Genomic DNA, 15,899 nt, shown 5'->3' with positions numbered 1-15,899 from the left:
GCCTAGAAGAGGCGAGTGCAATCTTATTCTCACCTGCATGAAAATTAGAAATGGCTGCCAGCTGTACTTTCACCATGGTGGAGTTAGCTCTTCGCTGAAAAATACTAGTTAAGAATTCCAACACCGCTGGAACAGGGGCTATAAAAGGATCCACGGTTCTCTGACAGGCCCAGATAAAGAAATGTCTCCATTTACTGTGGACACACCTTCCTAGTGGAAACTTTAAGAGAAGCCACTAGTACAGATTTTACAGGAGATGAAAGACCGGGAGTCCTGGCAATCGAGGGAACTTGAGCAGCCAAGACAGTCCAGATTGGGAGGGTAAGCACACGAAGGATGAGAGATTAGATCCGGACAGGGATCCAGAATCCACAGAGGCGCTAAATGTCGAGACCAAAGGAAGGGGAACCAAACCTGACGAGGACAGAATTGGGCAATGAGGATCACTATGCACCCCAGTCAACAGGCTTTCTGAAGAAACTTCGGAATGAGTGGTAATGGTGGGTAAGCATACAGTAACCCGGGGGGGGGGGCAAACATGGACTAGAGCGTCTCTGGGGGCATCCCCTGGTGAGGGAATCAGAGCGAAGAACTCACTGTACTTCGCACTGGAAGGAGATGCGAAGAGATTGCAGCAAGGTTGTCCCCATATCTCCTCCGCTACGGACTGTTTTCAGAGACCACTCGTACGGCATCAGAATAACCTGACTCAATCTGTCTGCTAAAATGTTGGAGCATCCCGGGATGTGTGTTGCAATCAGAAACTGACTGGTGGAAATTGCCCACTCCCACACTCTGATGGGCTAGCGACACAGAGGATAAGATCTGGTTCCCCCCTGCTTGTTGATATACCAAACAACCGACATATTGTCTGACTGAATTGCAATTGAACCCAGAGGAAGGACAGTGTGCAAGGCTTTCAATGCTAAAAGCACTGCCCTCATCTCTAGAACATTTATGTGCACTTCGTCTCTATCTGGGACAACGTGCCTTGAACTGTCCTTCCCAAAGTGCCCCCCCACCAGAGTTGGGAGGCGTCCGTGGTCACTGTGGCTTGGGCTGGAGACTACATGAAAGGGCATACCGCTGCAACCTCCGGTAAAAGGAACCACCAAAGGAGAGATGTCCTGTAGGTGTGACTGATCCTTATCAGAAAATCTATGGGCAGGTCTAGCCAAGACCACTGGACAGCTAGAATCCATTGAAGGATCCGCATATGGAGGCGTGCGTAAGGGAGAATAGAAATAGAGGCAGTCATGGAGCCCATGGCCCGAAGCACATCGCTCACCTTTGGAAATCTGAGGTTCACGATTACAGCGATGTGGTACCTGAGGTGTAAGATCCTGTCTGGTGTTAAAACTTTTAGCTGCAAAGTGTCTAGCCATGCCCTGATGAAGTCTAGAACTTGTACTGGTTGCAAAAGGGATTTGTGGACATTGACTGTAATCCCCAGCCAATCTACCAAGAGAAGAAAGTAGTCGCGGTGCAGACACAGAAGACACTTGGTGGACGCAGCGAAGAGCTAGTCATCCAGGTAAGGAAATACCTGAATTCTCTTAAGTCTCAGGTGAGCTGCTACTACTGCCATTACCTTGGTGAACACCCTGCGGGCTGTGGTGGGACCCAAAGGGTAGAGCTCTGAACTGGAAGTGAATGGCTTCCAGTCGGAAGCGAAGAAACCCCCTGGAGCTTCTGTGGACCTTGATATGTTAGTAAGCATCCTGGAGGTCTAACGAGCACATCCAGTTGCACTCTCAGAGATAAGATAGAATGGACTGTAGGGTGACAATCTGGAACTTTTGTTTGGCAATAGACAGGTTCAAGGTTGACAGGTCCAAAATGGGCCTGAGGTCCGCCGTCTTTTTTGGCATTAAAAAGTACCTGGAGTAAACACCTAATCTGGACCCGTCAAGGGGAACCGGTTTAATGGATCATTTGTGAAGCAGTTCTGAAACGTCTAGAGCTGTGGTCTCCCTGTGAGCAGGTGGGACATTCGGGAGGCATTTTGTAGCACTTGGCGGGGCAACAAACAGGACAGTGTAGCCTCTGGATATTATTTGTAGCACCCAACGATCTGCAGTTATGGACCCCCATGCCGCTGGGTGCAATGATAATCTCCCCCAGAGTGCCTCCAGAGTAGGACAGTCGGGCAATCCCGGTGCTTAGTGGGCCTGTCAGAAAAAAAGTTTCCCTAGACCCGAAGTTCCTGGGACCCCCACTACCTCTGGGTCGGCGTCAATCCTGTCCCCCTCTGCCTCTGGGGGAAGAGTTGTCCTGAAACTCCTGGGAAAACTGTGATTTCCAGAACCACATCTTTTGCCCTCTTTGGTTCCTAGAAAAGGACCACTGAGGGTTAGAGAAGCAGATCCCGATGGCAGACAAAGTCTTCCCATCTTTTTTGCTCTGGACAAGAGTGTCACGTACGGTCTTCCCGAAAAGGGAGGAACCATCATAGGGAGCATTAGTAAATGATGCCTTGAAAGGGTCCACAAACCGACAACCTGAGCCAGGCATGACACCTCATGGCTACGCCTGTGTCCAGGCCACCCTAGCTGCTCCTTCCTTGGCATGGAAAAGGAGATACATGGACATGTTTGATACCGACATCAGAGTAGACATTTTTGCAGAGAACAGTTGTTTGTCCTGCTGCGATAAGGACTCTAGGGGAGACTCCGCGAATTCTGAAACAAGGTCTCGCTGCAGCCATATCTCATGTGCCAAATACTTCAGCACACGGATGGAAAATGTCACCAACGAATAAACGCGCTTCCCAAACCTATTCACCAACCTGGACATCTTGTCTGCAGGATGGACTGAGGAACACTCTTGCGCCAGTTCCTTCTTGGTGGTTGCTGCGACCACCATAGCATCAATGGGGCCTCATTTAGACCAAGCTTGTCTGTCGGTGGGAGGAGAAAGAATGTCGTCAGGGTGTCTGGGGATGGGCTCTATGATGTCAGGCTCCTTCCATGCCCATGTGGTGATAAGGTCCACCAAGGGGTCCGCTGGTGGGGACACCCAGGAAGTAGATGGGCCCGTGCCAAAGGCCTCCAGGAACACAGACCCATCAGTAAAAGGTTTTGAGGCTGTCCAGCCTCTCTTCTGGCGGAGGATCTCCATGATGTCTCCAAAGGAGACATCTTCAGGAGGTGACCTGGGGGAACCTTCTCCATCTAAATCCGTGTCTGTAGTGAGGGACTTAGTGGAGTCCAAGTGCCTCCTTTTGCACTTGCTCTTATGGGGGCCCTCTTCAGTGGGACTCTCTGAAGAGGACTCATGAGCCACGGGGGGTTCCTCAAGGGGAATAGCCTGGGGCTCCTCTGGCATGGGCTGTCCCTGAGACACCAAATCCAGTGGAGTCTGGGTGGAATCCGAGGAAATGGTCTGAGGTCTCAATCCCTGGGAGAGAACCCTCTCCACCACTTGGCACCCAGCAAGGAAGAAGCTCTCCCCGGGTCCGAAGTGGGGATCAGAGCCGAAGCAAGGGTAGCCAGAGGTCCAAGGGAACGGTTCGGATCCGAAAAGGTTGGAGCCGAAGATGGATCCATTCCCTCGGGTCCAACTCCCTGTCCATAGCTCCGAGAGTCGCTCGGATCCGAATTGGCCGGATCAGAAGAACTCAAGGTAACAGCTGGAGTCTAGGTTGGTGGAACAGTCAGCGCCAAGCTACCAGCTCCAAAGAGTCTCGGATCCAAGAACCCCGAAGCAGCCGCACGAATCAGGGAAGAAGAGATGGGGCGGAAAAAGGGCGCATAGGTCCCCCCTCCAGAGGGAGAGGGGCCTGGCAAAACTCCCATCTGTAGTTGGGTCTAAATGAATCTCCGCATCATTCCGTCCATGTCCAAGTCCGACACGAAGAGGCGACTGACTCGGATCTGGCTGGTCTTCGCAGTAAGGGTGAGGAAGGTCTCAGATCAGAAGACTCCAATGACTCCGGTGAGAAACGGGGTAAGCGGAGCCTGGGAGAAGCTGGCCTCAAAATCTTGGATGGTGGAGTAGGGAAAGATTCCCTGTCTGGTGACCTCTTGCAATGTCTATCCCTCTTTCTCACTTTATCCTCCTTGTGCCTTTCTCTGTCCTTTTCTTTTATCTTTGTCTTTCCCCACACCAGAACAAGTGGGAGTTTGAGTCCCTGTCTGAGTGGGTGGTTGGGTGGGAGTACCTGAGACCAAGGCCATGGCAGAATCCAGCATGGAGGCAGGGAGAAGACCCTGGGCAACTAACTTGGCCTTGTCCCTGAGAGCCCTCTGTTTAAAGCCTGCACAGACTGCACACTGTGTTGATAAATGGGGCACTCCGAAACAATTACACACAGAGTGTGACCATCAGCCAGTGAGAGCTTATGGCCACATTGTGCATTTTTTGAAAACCGACTTAGGCTGATCAGCCATAGCCTAACACTAATCACCACTCCCTAAAAATAACACAAACACCAACACACGCTGAAGGGAAGTAGGCCTAGAACTACTTTCAACAATAAAAAACTTTTTTTTTGAAGCTATACAGATGAACAGCGTACACTAAAGGGGGGAGGAAGGGAAAACTAACTACCACTTGCACACAAAAACAGAATTAACCTACTTACTTATCCCTGAAGCTCAGAGCAAAGGAGATCATGATGCTTACTATGGCACGGCAAACGAGATCTGAGGGAAGATAGGAGATGGTGGTGTATTATGGGTAGGGGGAGGAGCTCAGAGCTTGGAGCAGATGCTAGAAAAAAAAAAGTTGTTGGCTCGGATCCGATATGGATCCGTATACCCACAGGTTGCAGATAAAATTAAGTTAACTACTTCAGATCAAATAATAGTGGCAGTTTATACAATTACAGGAGAGGAAGCTCCATGTACACTACAATATTTGCTGGTAGTTCATACAGTTATAGGAGATAGCTGCAAGATACATTCACATTTATTTGAAGTTGATACAATGAAGAATATTGTGAGAAAGGAAATAGAGGAAATTTAGAAGGGATGTGAGCAGGAACATTCCCAGGTGGAGGATAGATAAGAGTGTATAAGGGACTTAAAGGCAGAATGATTTGGGGTAGTCCGAATGAGGGGAGGAAGTGAGTTCCATTTTTGTGCAAGAGAGAAGGCCAATAGAGATTGGCCAGGAGTGTGAAGAGGTTTGTGCAGTTCAAGTAGGTTCTGACTGGTGGATCTAAGAATGGCCAGGATGGTGCATTGTGAAAGTGGAGGATAATGAAGGGCAATGGGAAGGATTGAAAATGAGTTTATGGGCAGTGGAGAGTTGAATGAAAGATAGAAGATTAGGAAGTTCTAACTAGTTTAGTGAATGTAGGGAAATGCAGTGGTGACAGGAAGCTTTGGAATTTGTATCAAACCTGGCAATTTTATTGTAGCAGGATGCCAGCTTAGCCTTAATGGTACTTTGAAGGTTGGTGAGAATAGGAGGGGAGTAGGTAAGAGGTGGAGAGGGTTAGCCTGGTTGAGGTGGTTAGGTAGTGATTATGCCGGTAAAGCGTACCTAGCTTTTGGTGTTTTTTTTTTCTTTTTTTTGATGTTGGCTTGAATGTGTATATCAAATTTTAGCTGTTCATCAATAGACTCCAAGGAGCTTGTTTTGAGGGACTAGTTCAATGGGGATCATAGTTTGGCTTTTTATAATGAAGGACTTTTTATCAATTGTGTAGTTCTTGGTGGGGGAGAAAACCATAAGCTTGGCTTTAGTTGCATTAAGGGCTAAATGCTTATTTGGCATCAAGGTCTCAGTGCAACTAAAAGCAGTTTGAGTTAGTTTCATAAGTTTGGAGGGAGAATCAGCTGAGCAGATGACAGTAGAGTCATCTGCATATTGAACAAGTTTAGCATTTGGGATGCAATGATGGAAGTCATTAATGAAGATATTAAATAATAAAGGGTCTAAAATAGAGCCTTGGGGCACTCCTGTGAGGGTATCAAGAAAAAAGAGGAGGTGGAGTTGTTCCATTTAATGGACTGTTGCCTTTTTGAAAGGTAACTGGAAAACCAATTTAGTGTAGGGAGAGAGAGGCATGACTGATAATGTTGAGGAAGGATAAGACGGCTGAGGAAGTACTATGGTGGGGTCTGAAGCCGTGTTGTGTAGGTGACAAAAGGTTATTGTTGAGGAAGGAAAGAAGTTGTTGGTGAATACATTTGTCAAGTATTTCTGAGATAGGGGAGAGTATGGCTATGGGACGGAAGTTAGGGATGTCACTGTTATTGTCTCCCTTATGTAAGGGGATGATGAATTCCTTTTTCCAAGGGAGGGGTACATAAGATTCCCTGGATGGAGCGGTTGATGAGAATACAAATGGGGTAGGCTATGCAGTCAGCTGCTAATTTTAAAAAGTTTGATGGCAGGTTATCTGAGGCATTAGAGCAAGGTTTTAGTTTACTGAGAAGTCGTTTAATGACACTGATAGGGACAGGTTTGAGGGAGAAAAAAGGGAGGATGGTAGGGCTGTTGGTGGAGGAAGAGGGGTTGTGCGGAGAGGGGCTGAGGTGGGAGAGAGGAGGGTGGAATTTGTGGTGGAGGAAGAGGGGTTTGGTGGAGAGTGGGGTAGAAGAGGTTGATGAGCTAGCAGGGAAAGAGTTGGTAAGTTTGGTTATAGAGTCAATAAAAAAGGAGTTAAAGTTGGTGGCTATGGTATGGTCAGGAGTAGAAGGGTCAGGACAGGGGTTATCTTTTCTGCCAGGTGTGATGTGGGCTGTAATAGTACTCTAGAATTTCTTAGGGTTAGATTTATAGTTGTTCTGGAGTTTTGAGTAGTAGGATCTGCGATCAGAGCGAATACACTGTTTTATACTGTGTTGCATAGCTGTTTGTATTGGTTAAGAGATTGTGGGGTTATGAGTTTTTGGTGGAATTTTCAGAGCTTGTCCCGAGAGTGCATGAGAGTGATGGTATCTTTAGAGAACCATGGGACTATTTTGGACTTCATTCTTTTGGTTCTGGGAGGGGCACAGGTATTTAGTAAGTTAGTGAATACATTATTAAAGTGGATGACGGCATCACCCAGGGAAGAGCTTTCGAAGGGCTTCAGTTTACTTGTTTTAAGGCATCAGAGAAGGATTAAGGGTTAAAATTACTAAGAGTGAGTGTTGTGATGTAATTGTACAGTAGATGTAGTGGGGATGGGGGGACGGGTGGCAAAGGCAGGAAGATGGTCACTAATAGGGTCTGGCAAAATACCACTGTCAGAGATATCTGGGTGAGAGACTAGTATCAGTGAAGGTTTCAATTCCTCAACTTTATTGTAGTGACTGGTCACAAAAAGAGACCTGGCATAAAAAAGGCTAGGTGCTTTTTAATCATAACCAATTCATTTTTCAGAGCCAAGAATATTGAACCACCATCACATACAACATAAAAGGAAATGGGTAACGGTTTTTAATCAGCTAACTTTGTGAGTGGAGGAAGTTACAGCAAATTTTGGACAGAAAAGGCACCTTACAACACAAGTGCCCCCCCCCCCCAAGTGCTGTGTATATACCTTAACATTTTTCTACACTGTATAAAGCCCCACATCCCACCCTACCGAGAAGGCAAAACAATAGTAAGAAATGAGAAACTGGTGACTGACACAATCAAAGTATTTTACAGTGAATTTCATAACGCCTACAGTTTTTCACATCTAATACTTCAGACTTACCAAGATTCTATGATCAAACTGTACAGTTGTAGGATTCTCAAAGAAATTCTTTATTTTTGGAGAGAAGGCAAGAAGGTCTTCAGGGATCCAGCGTGTGCCCATTTTTGGATAGGAATTGTAGACTAAACCCGCATCAAGCCCTGCCACAAAGGCACCAGATATGTATAAAAGAACAAAGCAAGTCAGTGAGAAAAGTACACTAATGAAAATCTAACAGACACAGTAAAATGCATCAAAACAGCACAGTGAGACTGCAAATTGATTAATTTTTATGGGATATGCCCACAGAGATACCTTACTAAAAGGCTACAAGGCCTAAACAACATGTCCTACATGGACTGACTCAAAGCCCTGTCACTATACTCTGCATCCTACAGACTGCTAAGAGGTGACCTATATCTAGCATAGAAAGCATCCACTGACCCATTACTGATGGATTTACTGCACATCACTAAGTCAAATGGCATTAGAAATACTCTGTCGAGGGATCGACACCTTTTCTATAACATCAGCAGTACTGTCCTCGCACACAATACCGCTGCTGTGGAACAGACTCCACATCCACATAAAAACAATGTTCAACCCTGTCCATTTTCATGGGAAACAAAATTTAGCCCAGGACAACCCCTTGTACTTACTAATGGACACCAGCTGCTCTTAAATTCTTTATCCCATGCATGGGTCTCCTCAAATTATCTATTGTATGATCCAAATTATTCTCATTAGGAGTAATACATTACTGACCATGGGATGGGTAAGGCCAATCTATAACCAAATGGGAGAGGTTATTTCGAGCACACAAAGTGAAACTGGCTAGCCTTTAAATGGCCTACAAGGGCTGCTAGCCTAGTACATACATATATATGAACCTATGTAAAACCCAGTGAGCCTGCGGACGTCTTAAGAGAAATGCAATATGACACTTACATTGACTATAGGAAACTTGTTCAGGACACCGGAAAATTACCTCGCAATTCAATGTCGCACCTTCACCTGAACTACCACCACCTAAGGTAGACAGGTCACTGGTTCAGTCTCATCTGAAGCATACAATGCCAAATATTAGCAAAATAGTACATTGGAAACAAACTGTCATAACATAATAAACATGGAGCAAGACCAAAATGAAAACTAAACTTCCACAAGAAAGGACACGGATGGTACAAAACAGCATTTACACCTTCATAATTGTGCTTTCTCATTAGTGCCATTTCAATTCTCTCTACTGATCTCAATCAGTGATGCAATTGCTTCAAGTGCCAAGACAAACCATACTGAAGATGAATCTAAACTACATGATACAAAGTTTAGTAAAGGATGTACTTTCTCCAGAATATAAAATTTAATCTGCATTCATAACTTTTAAGAGATTTATACATTTTTGTGGCTATTACCATCTTAACCATTTTATTTCACATCACCCCATCCATCTCCTTTTTCCCACATGGCTCCAGTACCACATCATTGTTTTAAACAGGTGTCCTAGTGGAGGATTATTTGACCCAGTTCAAAAAAAGCCTCAAACTACACTTCCCAACAGCACTGGCAATGTCCCTGCTTAACCCCCTACTAATCACCACCCACTGGTCCTGCAAACTATTCCTAAACATTTCAATCATATACTCTAATAAGTGTATGAATTCTTGAAGGGACTTTGCACATAACTGCGTGTATTATTGTCTGAAATTGAAGCTGCACGATTTTGATGTTGTCTACTATGCTTTATCTGTTTGTAACCCTACTGAAAACTGCATATTATACTTATGTCTAAATGTTTCTATTGTCCCTAATGCATTTGTACTGTGCTTTCTGGAGCTTTTCTCCCCGGGCTTCCTCTGAAAATGGACATCTATCCAGTCAGACTTTCCCGGTAAACAAATGTAAAATAAATAAAATAAATTTTTTTTTAAACTCATGTTATGCCCAGACGATGTGGGGGGGGGGTTAAGAATCAGACACTGGAAGATTTGAAATTTTTCGCATATGCTCTAATTTCTCCAAATTAGTTCTGCATGTAGAATATGCAATGCATACAATGCCAATCCTACTGATGTATCTCCATGCCACTAAATGCCATCATGGATGCCTTCATCACGCAGGTCAGACACATGTACACATGTATCTAGAGCTAGACTCCTAGTCTCACAACAGTATACTCTTGTGGCAAAGAAATGTTGTTCCTCCAGTACATTCTAATAGTTCAGCAGACTGTCAGACTATCTAATACTTGAATCTGAGTAGCCTGCATACCAGAGTCCAGGCTACAATCTCTATGTCAATCAAAACTGTTTTTCCTGGTGTTTTTGAATCATGCTCAAAGGACAACTACATCCTAAATGAGGCTTCTATCATCCCAGTGGTATCTTCCTACCCATAAAATGATCCCTATACGTCACTGTAAGGAATACATTACTCAGCTGGCACTTTCATCACATCACTCATCACATTTGAGTTTCAGCTCAGGAAAAATAGCAAGCATTTGTAGTCTTGCAATCTTTCTATCCCACTGGGGACATATAACCTACAGAGTCTTAGAGAATGAACTCTTACCATCAAAAAGCATGCCACCACTGTTGTCACAGCTGAAGTAGTAGCACAGGAAACTTGATATAATCAGATCTCAAAATGAACGAATGGAAAAGTATACTTTAGCTGAAGAAATGCAAAATCTTTCACAAAACTACAATGGTTAATCATTCAGTGCAGCTGAAACAAAAAGTGCCTATGCAAGTCTCTGAAGAGAGCAAACAGCATAAATCAAACAAATCACATATCAATAAATCTGCAAATGTGCCCACCATAGATTCTTAAAGCAGCAGTTCAGAGTACACCTTTTCTAAGGGAACGAATAGAAATGCATGACATGGAAGTAATGACAGCAGATACCACACTGTGGGGATAGAGTGGAGTAATGGAAAGAGAATTTAGCAAGAAAAAAAAAATCATGTCTACATAAGACCATTATCAAGCCAAATTGATGTAAATCAATTGACAAAATCGTACTAACCTAGAGTGCTGAGAAAGATGTGCACTGTATAAACATACAAAATACAATGCTTTCTTTTTCAGGTTTTGACCATACATGTCCTTTAAGATATGTACTTTATTAGAAATATTATAGAATCTGTTTCTTTAGGGCAATAAAAATATCACTGCATCTAAATTCATGTATTACTACACAAAATGCCAGTACAACTAAGAGCTTTACCCCCCCCCCCCAAGGGGGTCTTCCAAAGTGAACCACTGGCAGCACTTCATACCAGCCTCTGCAGTCTCTGAAAAATATGACATTTTAGTTCAACATGTCACAACTATATTAAATCAAGAGAGACCTGAAAACTACTGAATGCTTCAACACAGAAATACCAAAACCACTAAACTTCAAATAAAAACTCTCAAGTACAAGAGTCAATTCAGTAGCTGGAAGACTGAACTTAAAAAATGCTGCCTCACAACTGATTTGAAGAATATGGTATACTGAAGCTGTTACTGAGCATGAGTACCTAAAATACTATTTACAAAACACATCCTCTCCACCTGGCACTATTCACCCTAAGCAGAAGTTGAAAAACATTTATTTCTGCAGTTTGGCATCATACTGTACACAGGGATTGCAGGACAGCTTTTCCAAGTTCTGTCCTGCTACTGAATATTAAAAATACCAGCTATGAGGTCTGTTTCTGTGAGAACTAAAATAAAAAAAAAGAAATCATTAAACATGAAAACAAAACAAACAGGCTAAAAAAGGCTTAAGCATTTTATTGATAATGGGAAAAAAAAAGAGTTGTGGATGGAGGGATGAATTGGTTAGTTTTATAGCAGTCTCAAAAAAGCATTTGCAGTGCACAGAGAGCTGTGATTGCACTCCAAAATTAGAAAGAAAGATGCATCTGTTAACACTCTTCTGTACCTCAAACCTTGCCTGTGATACTGCTTTCAGAAGTGTGCAGCATTTGTTATACACCCTCTAAGCGTGGTCACCATCTGGTATAAGTGAAGGGACATTTCTTCACACTCATCAAGTCCCTGAACATCTTTTCTCTCAAGTCCATGTAAGTTTACAGATGTCAAATCTGTAAGTAACTTATTTAAATTAGGGCAGCATTAAAAAACTGTCAATAACTTTTTCCTTACTTGCTATCTATGCGACAGCACTTGCTAATTGATTTACTAGTTTTCAAAGCTGGTGCACTGGTTTTCCCTTAAGAAGTTTAACAGGTGCTACATGGAGTAGATAAAATTCCTTGCACTACAAAGAGGTATGATAGAGTCTCAGTGATCATTACCAGTTATTGTGTGTTCTCAACAGGGATGCTAAATTTAGCTCTTAAGATTTGATCCCAAGGTGAACTTCTTGGCATCCAGGTCTCAAACACATAACATGGTTATGACGTGATCATAACTCTCTGCATTAATGCAAGATTCTATAACTTAAAAAAAGTCATTGTCACATCACACAAAATGCTTTACAATAGTTTGCAAGATATTGGATATGATTTTCTCTTCAAAATCACTTGTTATAAATTCAGAAAATTAGTCATAGTTGCATCTAAAAATAATTCTTTAAGTAGTAACCTCTCAGTTAAGTTATATGTTCACTGTTATTAGCCATACAGGTAATATAATAATCCTTCTTTCCAAAAAGTATTTCATGCTCATTTGTGTATGAACTTTACTAAAACTGAGGCATCAAGTAACCCTAAATAATTTTGTTTCAGTTGTAAAAATGAGGGTAAGACTAAATCTTTTATTTAGTCCCGATTATTAGTCAACTCTAAAGAGCTGTGCTGGCATTTCTTAATCTAAAATTTATAGTGACTACAGACAGTGACTGCCATTTTTTCCCCCAGAGAATCAGTGGTTGTATTACTTTATACATCTTTAAATATTCTGAAATGCATGCACTAAGCTGTCTTTTGATTTTACCTGTAAAAAACAGATACACAGTTATCACCTTTGGTTGGGAATGGATAAAACCCCACAATGCACACTTACTTGTAACGGCATTGTTATTATTATGTACATAAAAGTAGATATTGTTTGGGTGAGTGACCTGAACATTCACATTTTTATGTACCTTCTTAGAAAATCTATGTATACTAAACTGACATTCTACGGCAAATAAAATTGCACTGTGGGCTGTAGTTGATGAACATATTACATCTTCTATTCTAACAAGATAATCTCAGTGTTTCTCCAGATGACAGGAAGAAGACTGTGGCAGCAGTTATAGTCAAAAGTCATAGTGGGGTCTGAACATAGACCCTTCCACACATCCATCCATCATCTAGGGTGTCAAATTCAAGACTGCTTGGATCATCTCTGTAGGCAGGAATCTAGTTGGGGCAGCACAGTGGCACAGTAGATAGAGTTGTTGCCTCAAAGCACGAGGTTCCCCAGTTCGCACAGAAGGAACGCTAGCCAAGATTTGTAGTCTGCATGTCCTCCCTTGTTTATGTGGGTTTCCTCAGAGTGCTCCGGTTTTCTCCCACATTCTAAAGACATGCACTAGGTGGACTGAACACTCTAAATTGGCCACAGGTGTGAGGGCGCATGCAAGTGTGTGGGGTGGAAGAAATATGGTGGCAGGGTGTAAACCTTGGTTCTAGATGAATATTACTGTTGATGTGACACCCCATCCCCATGTGCAAAAATAGGGAAGGGGCTGTGGATGGATGGAGAATATCTCTATTTTACATGTAATGGGTGATCACAACTGACTTCTCCCAGTTTATGGCCACACTAAGGGACAGCAATCATAAGAATGCCCACTCCATGCATACTAACGAGGAGTCTCTTAACATTGCATCAAGAAGATATTTACTCAGATAGGAGAGCACATTAAGATTCTTCTGCAAGGCCTTAGCCACTGTGACCAACAACCTGGTGAACACTCTGAACGTTAAAGAAAGCCCAAAAGGGAACAAAATTAATCAGAAGTGATGTCTGCACATAGTAAAACAAAGCTGTCTCCTATACACACCCTGGACAGTGATAATGTGGAATGTATCCATCACATCAAATGACACCATCAATACACCTTGTCACAGAGCAGAGGCATGGCCTGCTACTGAATCATACTGAACTAGATATCTCAGATGTACTGTTTGAAGTCTCAATGGGACAGAATCCACCCATTCCCTTTAGAGCCAGGAAGAGGTGGAAGTAGAATACATACTTCTGTTAAGAGCGCAGTGAAAAACATTACAGTGCCTATCAACACTAGAGTATCTGCCTGTGCCAAGCAGTCTGTTAAGATGGTTTGGTCTCTTAAAGGAGCTTTTTCTAGGGAAAAAGCAAAAACTCTAACTGTGGCCATCCTTGACTATTACTAGAAGCCAATTACTCCTGGTAATGGCTCTCCAAACAGGAGCAAACTCAAAGGATCCCACCTCCACCACTGACAGCAGCTGCAGACAGTACTCAGAATTGCTGTCCTTTAACAATTCATACTTTGAAACTTGTATTCAAAAACTCTAAAAATAAATACATACATCACTAGCTTCTCAGCATAATGCCTTCTAGGGTACTGTGACATATTTAAAACAAGGCAATATATACCCTATACACATGCAAGAAGCACCAATAAGAATAAATAAGAAAATGTTACATATTTACGATGTCAAATCAAATATTGCATATTAATTCAATAGGCAATGTCCCGGGTTTTAAACTAAACTATTGAGCATACAAATATACATAGCTTCCACCTGCAATAAACACAAAGATTTATCTATAAATAAATCTGATCTGTTCTAGGATATGCAAATAAAAACATAATGCAACCCAGAGGATTCAGAAAGACATTTTTGAAAGTGTTACGCTACTGGACTGGTTGTAGAAACATTTCTAATGTCTATACTACGCGACAAAATCCCCTTTCCAACCTCTTTAGACATCTGTCCTAAATAATATTTAGAACATGGACATTTTAAACAGTACACAGCACTTTTATGAAAATATTTAAAATAGTGAGACGTTTTCATGTTTTGACCATTGATGTCAAACTCACCAGTATGATCCCTAAAAGGACAAAAAGAATATCCTCTACATTTTAATGATTGATAAATATCCAACTCCTTAGGATACATCACAGAATGGACTAGAGTTTTCTATACTGTACAGAAACATTAGCAAGTAATAAAATATTGGTTACTCTTCTAATGAGTAACCAAAGATAATTTAGAGGAAGTCCATCTCCTGAGATGGAAATAGGGGGTCTTAAAGGAAAATCTGAAACTTAGTCATTGACCATATCTGTTGATATGTGGTTGAGAACCACACTGAGATCATGAACATGAGCATGAGCTATGAGTTCTGGAAGATTTCCTGTATGGGTGATCAAGGTGGAGAGACCTACTGTGCCTGATATTCTATAAGTGTCTTTATTCTGGTTTAAGCACTTTAGGAAGATTTGTGGTCTAAACTCTTGTGGCAGGGCAGGATAGCCTACACCCTTCTAAGCTGGATATTCTAAGCTGGATATTGTTGGTTAAAGGTCTATTGTATCTGTTATTCTGAAGTGTCTTAGTTCTGACTTAAGCACTTGGGCTCCAAAACCAGTAGTTTTAAAATTAGGAAGGTTTGTAGTCTAGGCTCTTGTGGTAGGAGAGTGTGGCCTACACCCTTATAAGCTGGGAATTGCTGCTTTAAACTTTTTTTTTTTTTTTGCTGTTGAGACTGATTTTTATACACTATGAATTTCTAGTACTTCTGCATTTTACAGCATAGACCAGATTCAGACTTGCTGAATCTACACTGTTTGGTATCACTTGCACACTAAAACCAGATCTTCACTCAGATACTGAAAAATCTGAGGCATCCTTTGCTTCCAACTAACAAGTCCCCATTTTTGCTCTTATATTGCACTTTTAATTTGTATTCGCATTCCACCGTCTGTCTGAATTGTCGGATCTGGGGTTTTTTTGCCACATTTTATTGTATACTATACTAGTTCAGCTGTAGCATAGCCCAGTTCCAGGTCTGGTGTTTCTGGGTCTGTTTTTTTAACTTTCATTTATTTTTGTTTTCGTTTCTTTTTGTGGTTATTTGGTCTGTTTTGTAACTTCTGAGCATCAAATTCAAGCCATCTTTGCTGGTGAAGGCCCTTCTGCACCCTTGTGGGAGGTGAGTGCTGTCCGGATCCCATCTAATCAAGGCTTATTGGACTAGAGCTCAGAGACAGAGAGCATTCTTATTGGCTACTTTGAGTTCAAAGTGTTATTTCCTATTTTATTTAAGCTCCACGTTGACACTTGTT

General features: G+C 42.4%; 1 protein-coding gene across 1 annotated transcript in view; it reads right to left on the bottom strand.

Moving 5' to 3' along the window:
• The window catches only part of LOC122789341 (cytochrome c oxidase assembly protein COX15 homolog), a 547,801-nt gene that overhangs the window by 150,221 nt on the left and 381,681 nt on the right, over positions 1 to 15,899 (bottom strand). Inside the window, exon 7 of the mRNA XM_044056719.1 lies at positions 7,640 to 7,794. Within this exon, the coding sequence (XP_043912654.1) occupies positions 7,640 to 7,794 (155 nt within the window). The remainder of the gene's footprint in view (positions 1 to 7,639; positions 7,795 to 15,899) is intronic.

Source organism: Protopterus annectens, chromosome 14.part0 (assembly GCF_019279795.1).
Source record: "Protopterus annectens isolate FY-2018-M chromosome 14.part0, PAN1.0, whole genome shotgun sequence".
NCBI lineage: Eukaryota > Metazoa > Chordata > Ceratodontiformes > Protopteridae > Protopterus > Protopterus annectens.
Note: the sequence above shows the minus strand (reverse complement) of the source record. Positions and strands in the feature narration are given on the sequence as shown.